Source organism: Euprymna scolopes, chromosome 34, assembly GCF_053919585.1.
Source record: "Euprymna scolopes isolate OS-2025 chromosome 34, ASM5391958v1, whole genome shotgun sequence".
In the NCBI taxonomy this organism is placed as follows: Eukaryota; Metazoa; Mollusca; class Cephalopoda; order Sepiida; family Sepiolidae; genus Euprymna; species Euprymna scolopes.
In genome coordinates, this window is record NC_136515.1 from 34,915,297 (window position 1) to 34,928,502 (window position 13,206).

General features: G+C 35.2%; 1 protein-coding gene across 13 annotated transcripts in view; it reads right to left on the minus strand.

The window, feature by feature from the left end:
* Window positions 1-13,206, minus strand: part of LOC145259173 (homeobox-containing protein 1-like) — a 294,675-nt gene that overhangs the window by 56,147 nt on the left and 225,322 nt on the right. For all 13 annotated transcript variants that reach the window (XM_080116926.1, XM_080116923.1, XM_080116925.1 and 10 more), the window contains one exon: window positions 732-1,459. In XM_080116926.1, coding sequence (XP_079973052.1) covers window positions 732-1,459 — 728 coding nt within the window. The remainder of the gene's footprint in view (window positions 1-731; window positions 1,460-13,206) is intronic.

The window sequence follows — 13,206 nt, forward strand, 5'->3', positions numbered from 1 at the left end:
AGAAAAGGGAGAGAGAGAGAATAGAAAAGGGAGAGAGAAAGAATAGAAAAGGGAGAGAGAAAGAATAGAAAAGGGAGAGAGAGAGAATAGAAAAGGGAGAGAGAGAATAGAAAAGGGAGAGAGAAAGAATAGAAAAGGGAGAGAGAAAGAATAGAAAAGGGAGAGAGAGAGAATAGAAAAGGGAGAGAGAGAGAATAGAAAAGGGAGAGAGAGAGAATAGAAAAGGGAGAGAGAAAGAATAGAAAAGGGAGAGAGAAAGAATAGAAAAGGGAGAGAGAAAGAATAGAAAAGGGAGAGAGAAAGAATAGAAAAGGGAGAGAGAAAGAATAGAAAAGGGAGAGAAAGAGAATAGAAAAGGGAGAGAAAGAGAATAGAAAAGGGAGAGAGAAAGAATAGAAAAGGGAGAGAGAAAGAATAGAAAAGGGAGAGAGAAAGAATAGAAAAGGGAGAGAGAAAGAATAGAAAAGGGAGAGAGAAAGAATAGAAATGGGAGAGAGAAAGAATAGAAAAGGGAGAGAGAAAGAATAGAAAAGGGAGAGAGAAAGAATAGAAAAGGGAGAGAGAAAGAATAGAAAAGGGAGAGAGAAAGAATAGAAAAGGGAGAGAGAAAGAATAGAAAAGGGAGAGAGAAAGAATAGAAAAGGGAGAGAGAGAGGCAAGTACAAACAGAGAAGTGTAAAAAAAAAAAAAGTGACAAAGAAAAAATCTTTCAAAGCAGAAACTTAACTCACTTCATGAATTCTTGTAAATCTTCAACTTCAAGTTCTTGGTTATTTTCCAGGCTTAAACCTAACTGCGAATCCTCCATTCCGCTACTGGACATGGCGGCAATAGAATCGTTGACCCGTGAAACTGGAGAATTATGAGGTCCTGTTATGGAATTTGGCATAGTTGAATTCTGATTCACATTCAAAGAGGAATGGTTCTCTGAAAACGAAAGTGGTCTTGGACCCACCAAAGACATGGAATTGTGCATAGAGTTATGCGCCCTTTGAATGTGGTTATTACTTTCCTGCATTGACTCTTCATGGTTAGTTTCAATACTCTCCTCACGAGGGCGCTTGTTGCTCGGAGGTTTGAGGTCTGTCTGTCCGTTGTCTGACTGAGGTGAGGATGATGAAAATGAAGGCCGTGAGCCGGAATAAAGGGGGTACTGTCCATTGGACCGAGAGAGCAGTATCGAGTGGCCATGGCTAGCACTGTTCGATGAATGTGCAAGAGGTGGTTGACCGACTGACACTGATGCAATGGATACTGCTTGGAGAGAAGATTGCTGGTTTATTGTGGGGGAAGCACTGCTGGAGGGAACGGTGTAGAGATGTCCTAGTTCTTGGTCAATCCGGTCGAAGCGCTCAAAGGCTTCAACTACTTGTTCCTTGGTAATGCCGCTGTTGCGTAATCGGCGAATGAGCTCAATTTGTTCAATTGTAAACATTGGATAATTTGTTCCTGATGTCGACTGCAAAAAAATAAAATAAAAATTAAGTAAATGAAACACACAAATTGAAATTGAGTCTGAAATTAAAATTTACGCAAGCAAAAAACAAAACACTAGCTACAATGGCAGTTTTTTTAAATGGTTCATTCAAACAATTTTCCCATCAATTTTTAATCAAAACACAATTACTAATGGGTCACCACTTAGAAAGGTCAAAGAGTCACTTGAGGACAAGGATACTTGAGACGGAATACTTGTTGAAAAAAAATTAATATTATAGTAGTATTCAAAATAATAGAATGAACTATGCTTGTAAATGAAAAAGTAATCAAAAACAAACATAACAAGTAAATGTTACCAAATGCAAGATAAATTACTCTTCTACCACTTGGGATAGTGGTCCTAGGTAGCCATACTTATAGATTTTGGGGAAGAGTTTGAGGTAATTTCATGGGGATTAAGTACTGTAGTAATTGTTCTAAGTGGGGGTATTTGGTTTTTTAGGGTATTATAGATCCGTTTAGGCAGAAGGCTATATTGGGGCGTCATACTCCAAGGTATATGTCTATGCACATAAGGCACTGGTCAGTTATACAGTTCAATACGTACTTACTTGTGCGGGTGTAAATCCACATAGTTATATGTAAACAATTTCCCCGTGTTTAATCGTGGAGGTTGCATGTAGGGTGTGCTGGGGTTGGGCGGGTGAGTTTGGCTAGGGGGAGGAGAATCAATGCCGATTATTGGGTGGTTATGTGGGGTAAGGTTATGCAGTGTTTAGAGTTGGTGGTGATTGAGGGTATGTGTCATTTTGTTGGATTTAGGGGGATTCTTAGGGGGAGGGGGTAAGGTGATGTAGGGGGGAGGGAGAATTGGTTAAGGGGGTTTAGTTAAGTATATGTTATGGTAATTTGGTGTATGTGGTAGGTGGTTGTATTAGGTGTATAATTTAGGGGATTTAAGGTGGTGTTGTCTAAGGGATGTTTTAGAAAGGTGTATAGTTGCTAAGGAGGTGGGATTTGTAATGCCTACAGTTTATGGTGGTTTCCTGTTTTTTGTTTAGTAATTTGTCTGTCTTCAAAATTGGAGATAAGGAGTTTCTCGTTTAGGCAGAGGAGACATGGGGAGTTTAGGGATTTTCATGTGCTAGATTTTCTAAGGATTTCCCATTTAAATGGGAAATCCTTAGAAAATCTTTGTGTGTATGTGTGTGCGCATATGTGTATGTGTGTGCTCGTATGTATGTGTGTGCTCGCGTGTACGGTCCCAGGCTAACCTTCTCAAAGCACTTAACAACAAATAAAAATCAAATAGATAAACCGAATCATAGCCCCCCCCCACCACACAACCTAAGCAAACACCCAACAGGTCAAGACATACTTATCAAGAAATCATCTCATTAACGAGACGCCAACAACCTAAACCTTAGAACTCGAAATTTAAAGTAACCCCCCTCTTCTTACCCCTACATGTATCTCTATGTCCTTAGCCACGCCAGAGATGAACTTCCCAGACCCCCCACAACTACCTAATGTTCCTGAACTCCAAAACTAAAGCACTACCGACCTACCAAGCATCCCCCCACCTTCTCCCTTTTTCTTTTTCCACTTTTCTCGCACCCCTCCCCTGACATCATTCATTCTTTCATTCCACCATAAACAAACATTTCGGTAAAGTCTGAGGAGGCTACATGACGGCCAAAAAACGGTCGTGTAGCTGAAACAATAATGTAACTAAACAGAAAAAAAAAAACGGTAATAAAAAATAAAAATAATATATATATATATAAAATATACTATAATATATATTTTTTCAATATATATATATATATATATATATATATATAGTGGAGATGGTAATTAATAAAAACTGAAGAAAGTGCTCAATACTGTCGTAGAGCAAATATGCGTTTTATTTTTTATTACCGTATCTTTCTGTTAAGTTACATTATTGTTTCGGCTACTCGGCCGTTTTTTTGACCGTCTGTAGCATCTTAAGACTTTACAGGTTTTTCTGTAAAAGTCTGAGGACGTTACAGACGGCCAAAAAAACAGCCGAGTAGCTGAAACAATAATGTAACTTAACAGAAAGATACGGTAATAAAAAGTAAAACGTGTATATATATATATATATATATATATACACACACACACACACACACAATCATGTAATTAATAGAAGTTTACTAGGCAAATATAAATGTAAGCTTCAGTCCAATAAATGTATTAATATATAGATATTATCCCAACCATTGGATTAAACCAGTCCAGTTTTAAATTCTTTTTTCTCCCACCACCACTGACAAATTTTATACGAACATTACTTCAAAAAATTATTTTACACAAACACTATGTGCAAACATTCTTTGGAATTCCATTCCAGGTCACTGCTTCCCCAACTGTACTGACATGCATAAGTTCAAGTGCAACGTGAACCAACATCTCGCTGCCCAAATCCCTACATAGTACCCCAGTAGATGTTTCCCCTGATAGTAGCCCCCTACACCAAAGTGGCAATGTGCCTTGTTTGGGATGAAAATGTAATAAAAAAAATTAAAAAAAATTATTTATTATACATTTTATGACCACCATCATAAAATGTAGTTTCGGAAACCAACAGATTCTAGCTCCGCTATACATATATAATATGCTAACCAGTTTCTACTCTCTGACAAGAAGAACCTCACATTCTTTGAAACTCCACGGAATAAGGATATTTCAACACTTTTTTTTATTGGGGCTATTCTGTCAAAAAAAAAAAAAAATTGTCCATATAAATTTCTGATTCGCAATTTTTTTTTTATTTAAGCTTTTTATCTATCTATCTATATATAATATTTATGTCTCGGAAGTAGAGTGAAAAGCATATCTTATTTTTCTTTTATTAATATTATTGGAATCTTTTCTTTATTCCTTGTACACATTTTTGTGAATTATTCCATGGATTTCTGTCTTTGGATTATTATGGACTATCTTCTTCCAAATATGGGATTTCCTGGAATTTCACTTGTACAAATGGAAATTCTTTTAACTTTCTTGAAGATTTACATTTGGATTGTACCATCACTGGATTTTTTATTTTCCACCAGACTATCCATTCATGTGTAATCACCTTTTTCTTCATTATATTCCCTCTGCTTCACTTTTTTTGTTTTCAAGTAAGATCTTTGACTTACTTGTTGTTTCATCAAATACTTCTGCATGCAAAATCCGATCCCGCATTTTGCTAATTCCTACCCTCTGATGAGAAGGAAAGTATTTCTTCGAAACTCCGCGGATTAAGGACTATCCATTTATCTAGTGTTTCCTTTTCAGATTAAATGGGTACTCCTGCAGTATTTTACCCACCGATTTCACGATCTTAGCCGAGCGTTGATCGACATCCGTCGTAAAACGCCGGAACATGGCGAGCGGTACGATACTCTATCAGCCAATCAGGGCGCTTCAAACGAACGCGCAGCAGACGAATAATTTTCTTTGAAATTACACACATAGCGTTTCATTTCAGTTATTTTATTGTTTCAAAGTAAAAATACACAGCCTTTCATTTAAGCTATTTAATTTAGCGATAAAAAAAAAAAAAAACCGGGAGCTGTTGGAAACATACGCGAATTTATGTGGAGACAAAAATTTTGACACAACCCTTTTGTCTCCATAATAAATCAAATCGCGGAAGGCTACCCGGTTTGGGAAGGAGCTTCTTCTTTCCACATCCTCTGAAAACCCTTTGCTCCCTACTTTGCCTCTACAGTCAGTAGAAAATCTTCCAGTCGGAACTAAAGATAAACAGTAATTGTTGTCCCCCCCCCTACAAACATTACTGAAAAAAAAAACATTGTTGTTACTGTTTAATAACGTTTTGTTAAAAACAAACAAAAAAAAAACATTGAAGTGTTTATTACTGTTGCTTACCCCCCCCCCCAAAAAAAAGGTATCGGAAAACAAAATGAACCAAAAAAAAATATATATTCAACAAAATAAATTTATTTTACTTTAAAAAAAAACTTACGGTAAGTGTTTGTGATTTATTTTATCCAAATTTTTTGTATTAATTTTATCCATTTTGTTGTGTGTGTGTGTGTGTGTGTGTGTGTGTGTGTGTGTGTAATATCTTTTCCTTGTAATGTTGTTGCTAATTCACATACTTTTTAGCGTTCTTGCACCGTAGCTCCGAATTCTCGGCTTTCGTCGGCGTTAACGCCGAAAGCGTTCGTCAACGCTCGGCTAAGATCGTGAAATCGGTGGGTAAAATACTGCAGGAGTACCATTAAATGTTTTTAACTCATTTCAAAGTGTTTTTTAACATATTTTATTTACTGTTTATTCATATATATATATATATATATATATATATATATATATATATAAATACTTACTACTGTGTCTTGAACCTTTATTTCAATTTCAATCAAAATCCATTAAAGACTTAATTTCAAGAAAAATTTCTAAGATTTGAGGCTTAAGCTTAAGAAATTGAAATCCAGAAAATCTTGCTTAATTTCATGTAAATCAGAAATATTTTCAAGTAGGAGGTCATGCCTATAATAGGCTATTTAACAACTGTTTAAAATATTTCAGAGAAACTGAAATTTGGGGAATATTAACTAATATGGTTAAAATTTTATCGAAATTAAAAATAAGAATTTTTCTAAACTTCATATTATTTACAGTTAAAAACCGTTCTTTAAATTTATAATTTGTTATAATTAGTTTTAGAGTTTATTCATGCAAACATTTATAAACACACACACCCATATATGCATGCTTATATAATTGAAAATATCGTTGACATCACAAAAGGTAAATGGTGAAGAGTAATGAGAGAAGGCAAATGACAAAAATAATTAAAACAAAGAGAAAGAAAGAAGAGAGGAAAAACTTACACATAATAAAAAAAAAAGACCTGGCCCAATAGATCACGGGTGAATTAGTGAGCATGTGTATGCATATAGATAAAAATCCATTTGTTCAAGGGGGGGAAAAAAAAAAAAACGGGTTAAAATCCAACTGTGGAAGCTGACAAATATTTTAGAAATAATATTGTTAGAAAAAAATGGGGACTTATCAGCCATTTTTCCATAATAATTCATCAATAATTTGGAGTTGTATATATATATTGCTGATCTATTGCATCCAATCACCATCTCTTCAAATGATTCATATGATAATTACACAAGACAACAATAGATTAAAATTCAAAAACTAGCAGGGAAACTATGTTACACACTTTCAATACTTTTGTTATCGAAATCAGTGAAAACAACTGTTTTTTAATTAAATTGATTGATTTAGAGATCCACGACAGGAAGCTTCACGTGCCTCCTCACAGTGACAGTCTACAATACATTATAGTCTACATTGCACTGTAGAGAACCTACCGTTAATTTTATAAAATTATTCTTTATATATAACGGCTTGAATTAAAGTTTAAAATGCAAAAGTCAAGTATCAGGTTTCAATTGTGCTCTAAACAGAAACATTAATTTCGAACATGCCTCTGTCATATCAAAGAATTTACTGTAGATTTTATATGCTGGACCCTTCTGCTTGTGCGGTGATAAAACTTCTCAAATGCACTTGTGATGTTAGACAGCATAAAAAAACTTTGATCAAAATTGGACTATTCCTTCTTTAAAGGGATTTTTCGATTATCGATACTTATCAGAGGTATTCCGATATAAAACTTATCTAAAAACACTTCCAGACACATGAAGTACATTTGTGTAAAATTGACCCATCGATTTGAACTCTACAGGGAATGAACACACACACACGTTTTTTCTATACAAGTATAGATAAAAGTCTCTTTGCTATCAATAGTCAGAAGTACAAAATTAAAATTAATACTTTCATTACTTATACACATCATAGTGATTCCCAATAAAGCTGACAGTGATATGTGATCAGAAGGAGAAAGAAGCAAGCCTAGTTGAAGTTAGTGGACCCAATGGAGCTGAAAGGGAAAAGAAAAGGGTGTTGCGGGTCAGTCTCCGGGAACAATCGACCCAACAACTAACAAGGTAGACACGGGCAAAAAGTAAACAGCAAAAAAGGAAAGACACAGGTTGTTTGGTTAAAGACGAGGGTTCGCCTTTTATTTGCAAAGGAAGCGAAAAAATCATATGATCTGGATGCTGGTTGTCCGGAAGGTCACTCGTTACCGGAGGCTAAGGTCTAGAGGTCTGGAACAGGTACTCTAGACATAGTTTGGTTTAGGGTTGCTCGCCAAGTCTGGAATGATTGGTTGGACGTCAGGGCGATCCGGAACGGACAGTGGACACTGAGAACATGAGGTCAGTGTTAAGGAATGGACGACACTGAGAACATAGGATCAGTGTTAAGGTACGGACGACACTAAGAATGTAGGGGTCAGTGTTAAGGAATGAATGGTCGGTGGGGAGCTAGGTGCAGGCGAGGTTGCAAGCGAGTGTTGCAGGCCGGAAGAACAAGTTGCAATCAAGTTTGCAGACCGGAGGAGCGAGGTGCAAGCAAGGTTTCAGGCCGGAGGAACAAAGTGCAAGCGAGTGTTGTAGGCTGGAGGAGTGAGGTGCAGGCGAAGTTGCTGGAAAGCTGCAAGAGGAGCTGGAAGGCACTAATGGCTGGAAGGCTGCAGGAGTGGGTTGGAGGCACTGGAGTGAGCTGGAAGCACCAAGAGCTGGAAAGGCTGCAGGAATGAGGAGGAAGCTGCTGGAGTGAGCTGGAAGCGCTGGAAACTGGGAGTGAAGTTTGCTGCTGGTGGGTCTCAGGAGGCAAGCAGTAGTGAATCGCATTAGTAGAAAAACTTATTAGCCCTGATAAGAGCTGGTTGTTTAGCCCTGATAAGAGCTGGTTGTTTAGCCCTGGTAAGGGCTGTTTGAACTGCTGCCGAGATGGCTGCTGCTGTTGGGATTCCTTTGGCTGGTGGATTCGGTCGACGTGACTGGTAGCATCAGTCATCGTTTCAACTCCCCGGCCAGGTCTGGCGCCCGGCCGAAAACTGACCTGACTGGGCTGAAATGGGCTGTATTCATTTGGGAGGAGTGATTTTAGTGGTATCACTCCCAATAAGACAAACAAACGACTAATTCCAGAACGAAATTTATGCAATCTAAAGTAGCTTGGGAGTTTGTTGATTCCATTTAAATTAATTTTGTCTAAAAAGTAAAAAGTCCATTGCCTGAATTATTGGCATTTTGTTTGACATATTTGAATTCTGACGTGCGCAGAGGAGAAAGAAAGGGAAGGTAAATGTGTATGTTGAACCCGGATATGTTCATACGTTTAGCTGGCGTTAGCCTATCGCGTCCTTTGTTTAAGGGAAGGGAAGGTGATGAAAAACAGCGGTGTGTGAAGAAAGAAAGAAAAATGGAGGCGGTGATTTGAAACCACGACAAGGGTTTCAAAATAAATTGGAATTTAGGAAGATCTCTATCATTCCAGGAGCAACAATCGGACTCATGAAAAAGAATTTCAAAAACTAGCAAAGAAACCCAATGACTCCAACATGGAGAGATGAAAAAGGAACCAAAATTATATGTTCGACATTCCATCTTCAGGATGATTGATTTGAAGAAATAAAATATCATTACAATATTTGAAAATATATTTGTTGTGTTTATAACGTGAAATGGATGTTTTTGTTCTATTTCCCAATAAAAAAATAGCCGTTATCATTCAAAGTGTGTATTAGTATTTATGACGTGGAGTGAGTGAATTTTTTTTTAATGACATAAAGCGATTAGAATTTAAAAGATACTTTTCTGTTCGTTTTTGAGGGAGGGGTGAATATAGTTGTTAAAAGTAAAAATGTTGGCTGTGAAGTGTTTTTATTAATTGATTTTTATTTTATCATCGATATTATTCTCTGTGGTGTCAGTTAACTTGTTTAATTACATTTGGGTTTGTAAGAAGTGCTGATTCAAAAAAGTCTTTATCGAAATTTATTTAAAATGTATTTAATAATTTTAGCTTGTTTAAAGTTAAAAGAATGACCATACCATAAACACTATACACACTTTGAATGCTAACGGCTATTTTTTAATTTGGTAAGAGAACAAAAGCACTTACATTACAAATACATTTTCATTTTTTTAGTCTTGAAAGAAAGACAAAAAACGTTGATAAAAAATTTTGGTTTATTTTTATTTCATCTATCCTTTTATATATATACTAGCAATAGTACCAGCCGTTTACTGGGTTCAAAAACAGCCTACAGAAAATGGACTTTGATTCATGAAAGTATGACAGGTTATGAAAAGGAAGGGTTGTAAAGAGATAGCTTCGAATTTGGGGTATCAAAACCAAAGCAAAATATAATGAAAGTAAAAATAAAATAGATAAACCCCATAATTTATTATACCATACCTGTTCACGCTGAAACACTTATCACAATATTCTGTGGATCTATATTAAAGAACCTTGTTAAACTCTGTGACATATTTCCATTCTATACTTTGTGGACCAGGCGTGTACGCAAACTCCACAATTTAATGAACCACCATCTGCCTGATAAAACATACCCATTCCTGTGTCTCGATACATCTATCATTATATGTGATCAGTTTTCTATAATAGTCAGTCATATAGGAGCCTATTCGTGACCAAACACACACACAGACGTTCAGCTTTATATTATAGATATATATATATATCTATAATATAAAGCTGAACGTGTGCGTGTGTCTGGTCACGAATAGGCTCCTATATGGTTGACTATTTTAAAAAACTGATTACAAATAAAACAACATATTCAAAATGATTGGGCAATAAACGTATACAAAACCAAATGTTATATAAAACATGTATCAATTATACAAACAAAATACATATGCAAAAAAAATGTAATGAATGCACAGAAAATGTGTAAAATAACTTTAAGAAATCTATCAATAATTATTTCGATATTATTTATAGCATTATGATGCTAAAGAAGATAGACATGTTTTTCAAGGCTCTGTGAATTCATTGTTCTTTTTTCATCTTTGTTTTAATGATTACAATGTACGCCCATCCACAAAAAGAAAAAGTTTATACTTGATGAAAAATGCCTCAAACAAACAAAAACAAGTCAGAGTTGTTTTTATAAGAAAGAAAAAAAAAAAACGATCATTATTTAATTTTTCATTACGGGTATTTTTTTTTTTTTTTTTTTTTTTTTGTTAAAGTCTTAAGTTAGTCAGCCATATTTAACAGCGTCGGGAAACTCAAAAAAGTTTGACACGAACTCTAAAGCTCCAACTCCTTGATTTTACATTCTTATAACAGGTAACAATGCATACATACAGAAAACGCGCACACAAACTGACAAAAAAATACAATAACAATTAAACACAGGAAATATTAGTCAAAATAAGATACAAACATATAGTCTATACACATATTGAATACAAACATCTTCCCAATTCTATAGACGTCTATAGCAAAGAAATGCTTTAAATTCAGTAGAAATTAAAAAAAAAATAAATACAATCTTGGATTACAGCATGAGGAGCAGACAAACATACAAAAGCACAAAACACACATTCAAGTCATCAAAAACACACACTATCATATACAAAAACATAAGCACATTCATAAAATCAGGCATATGCAACTGTATGCATAAAGAAAATACTTCAAGAAATGTCTGCACACTTATACCTCCTGCTCCCCTCAGCTATAAGTGGGACAAAAAAAAGAAAAAAAGATACAGAAATAAGAACTTCAGAAAGAAATGAATATACAGAAGAAAGGAAAAGGAAAAAAAGGAAGTGGGCAGAGGGGGAGCAAACTGACCAGTGAATTGGTTGCGGCAGAAGCAATAGATCTCCCCAAGCAGGAATTTAGTTTCTATTAAGTTGAAAGTCCGGCTCTGGCCTAAGACTAGCATATTTTGTGTGAATCAGTAGAAGTGGTAGGCTTGAAAATTGCATCACAAAGAAATGAAAGAATTAAAAAAACATAAGGGGGGGGGGCGTCAACGTAAAGTGAAACTGAAAGTAGAAATTAATTGGAGAGAAATTAAATAATTAAGTGAAAGACTTGATGAATAGAAAGAAATTATGTAATTAAACGAATGCTTAATCGAAAAGAAAGGGGGGATACATTTCAAAAGAGGAAATGAGGGAGATGACGGGGAGGGGGAGAAACTGCTGAAATCTTGACCAAGTGAAATTAGATAACAATCAGTATATTAAAGGAAGAAAATATAAAAATATACATGGCACATAAATATGTATTTAAGATGCCAACATGTTTAGTAGATGATAACAATAGATACAGATGAGTATTTTTCACCTGGAGAGAAAGATTATACACACACATATTATGGTTTTAAGATTACAGAGATTAGCAGAACCTGTGGAAATTGTAAAGTTGTATTCTTCATCTGTTGTATATCGCTGCTGTGCTTTTAGCTGCAGCTATATAGATGCCCGGCATGAATAAAAACCCTATAATATTATTATACTACCTTTGTTAAAAGTGAAACAACCTTACAAAGTACTCTGGTTAACATAGCTTTAGAACATATCTGGTGTGGAGGGGGGGGGGTCCATCGCCAAAACTTTTGCAAGAGTTTGACATATTTCCATTCTTTGGAATAATATTCTGTGATCTACATTCGCACCAGACGGTGCAAATGTAGATCACAGAATATTATTGAACTATCAACAGAACTGATACTACATTTTGATCCTAGCTTGAAGGACAAGAAAGTGTATTTTAGTATTTTTTGGATTCATCAGACTACTGTTCTCATCTTGAGTATGATTTTCACAACGTTTCGGTTAATGTAACCTCCGACCTTCTTCAGGTGTATCTTGTCAAACTCTGGAATATTTCTGTCGAATTTGGGAATTTGGATGGAATTTCAAATGGAACTCTTTATTAACTTCATGGGGGTAGCATGCTCTTATTCTGTCAGCCATGACTGGATAGAGGTCCTAGATAATTCGCAGTTGTATTTTCGATCGCTCACACTAAAAACTAAACCTTCAACATCCAATCCAGGAGAATATCACTTTTACAATTTATTTTTCCAAAAACTCTAACCACTGTGCCATGAGTCTTTACGAAGTGTATTTTAGTTAGAGTTTAACATTCAACATAACAGTGAAATCAAAGAAAATTTTTTAAATTATGTAGATTGCATCTTCAGAGATCATGCGATCACGTATTTTTAAAAAAGGAGTGCTTATGTAAAAATATGAAATTGCCTTAGTATTTATATCAACAGTGCTCAACAGCTTAGTAAGTCTAAAAAAATACTTATTGCAAGTAAACTGCTATATCCAAGATCAACTGTAAACATTACTATTCAACAATACCTTTTATCAGCAAAAAAAATGGATACATCAACTTACAATTAGTAAATTATTAATTTCATTGTTGAATAGTGACAATAAAATATCCCCTTATTCATCAACCAATATATTTTACTGATTCTAATTAAACGTTGAACTTGCGCCTTATTTTTAAGTAGTTTAAACAAATGCTTATCAAGTTCAGCTATGCTGACTCAGCTCAATTCCATCATCTTTCCATCAATTTTAATAGCCAGGTCTTATTTTTGTTTCTTCTGAAATTTAAATTCTATTGACGTATGCATTATTAGTGGCCTGACAAGGCCACAGGAGAGACAACCGAAGCAGCAAAATTGAAGCTGGCCTGCAGGACACTATATAAATGTAGGCAAATTTTGATATATTTTATTGGTTTGAAAATACAGGTTCTTTCTTACCAATTGTCATAAAATTTTAACCCTAGAATAGTATTATAATCTTCAAAAAGCCTGCAAATGTTCATGTAGTT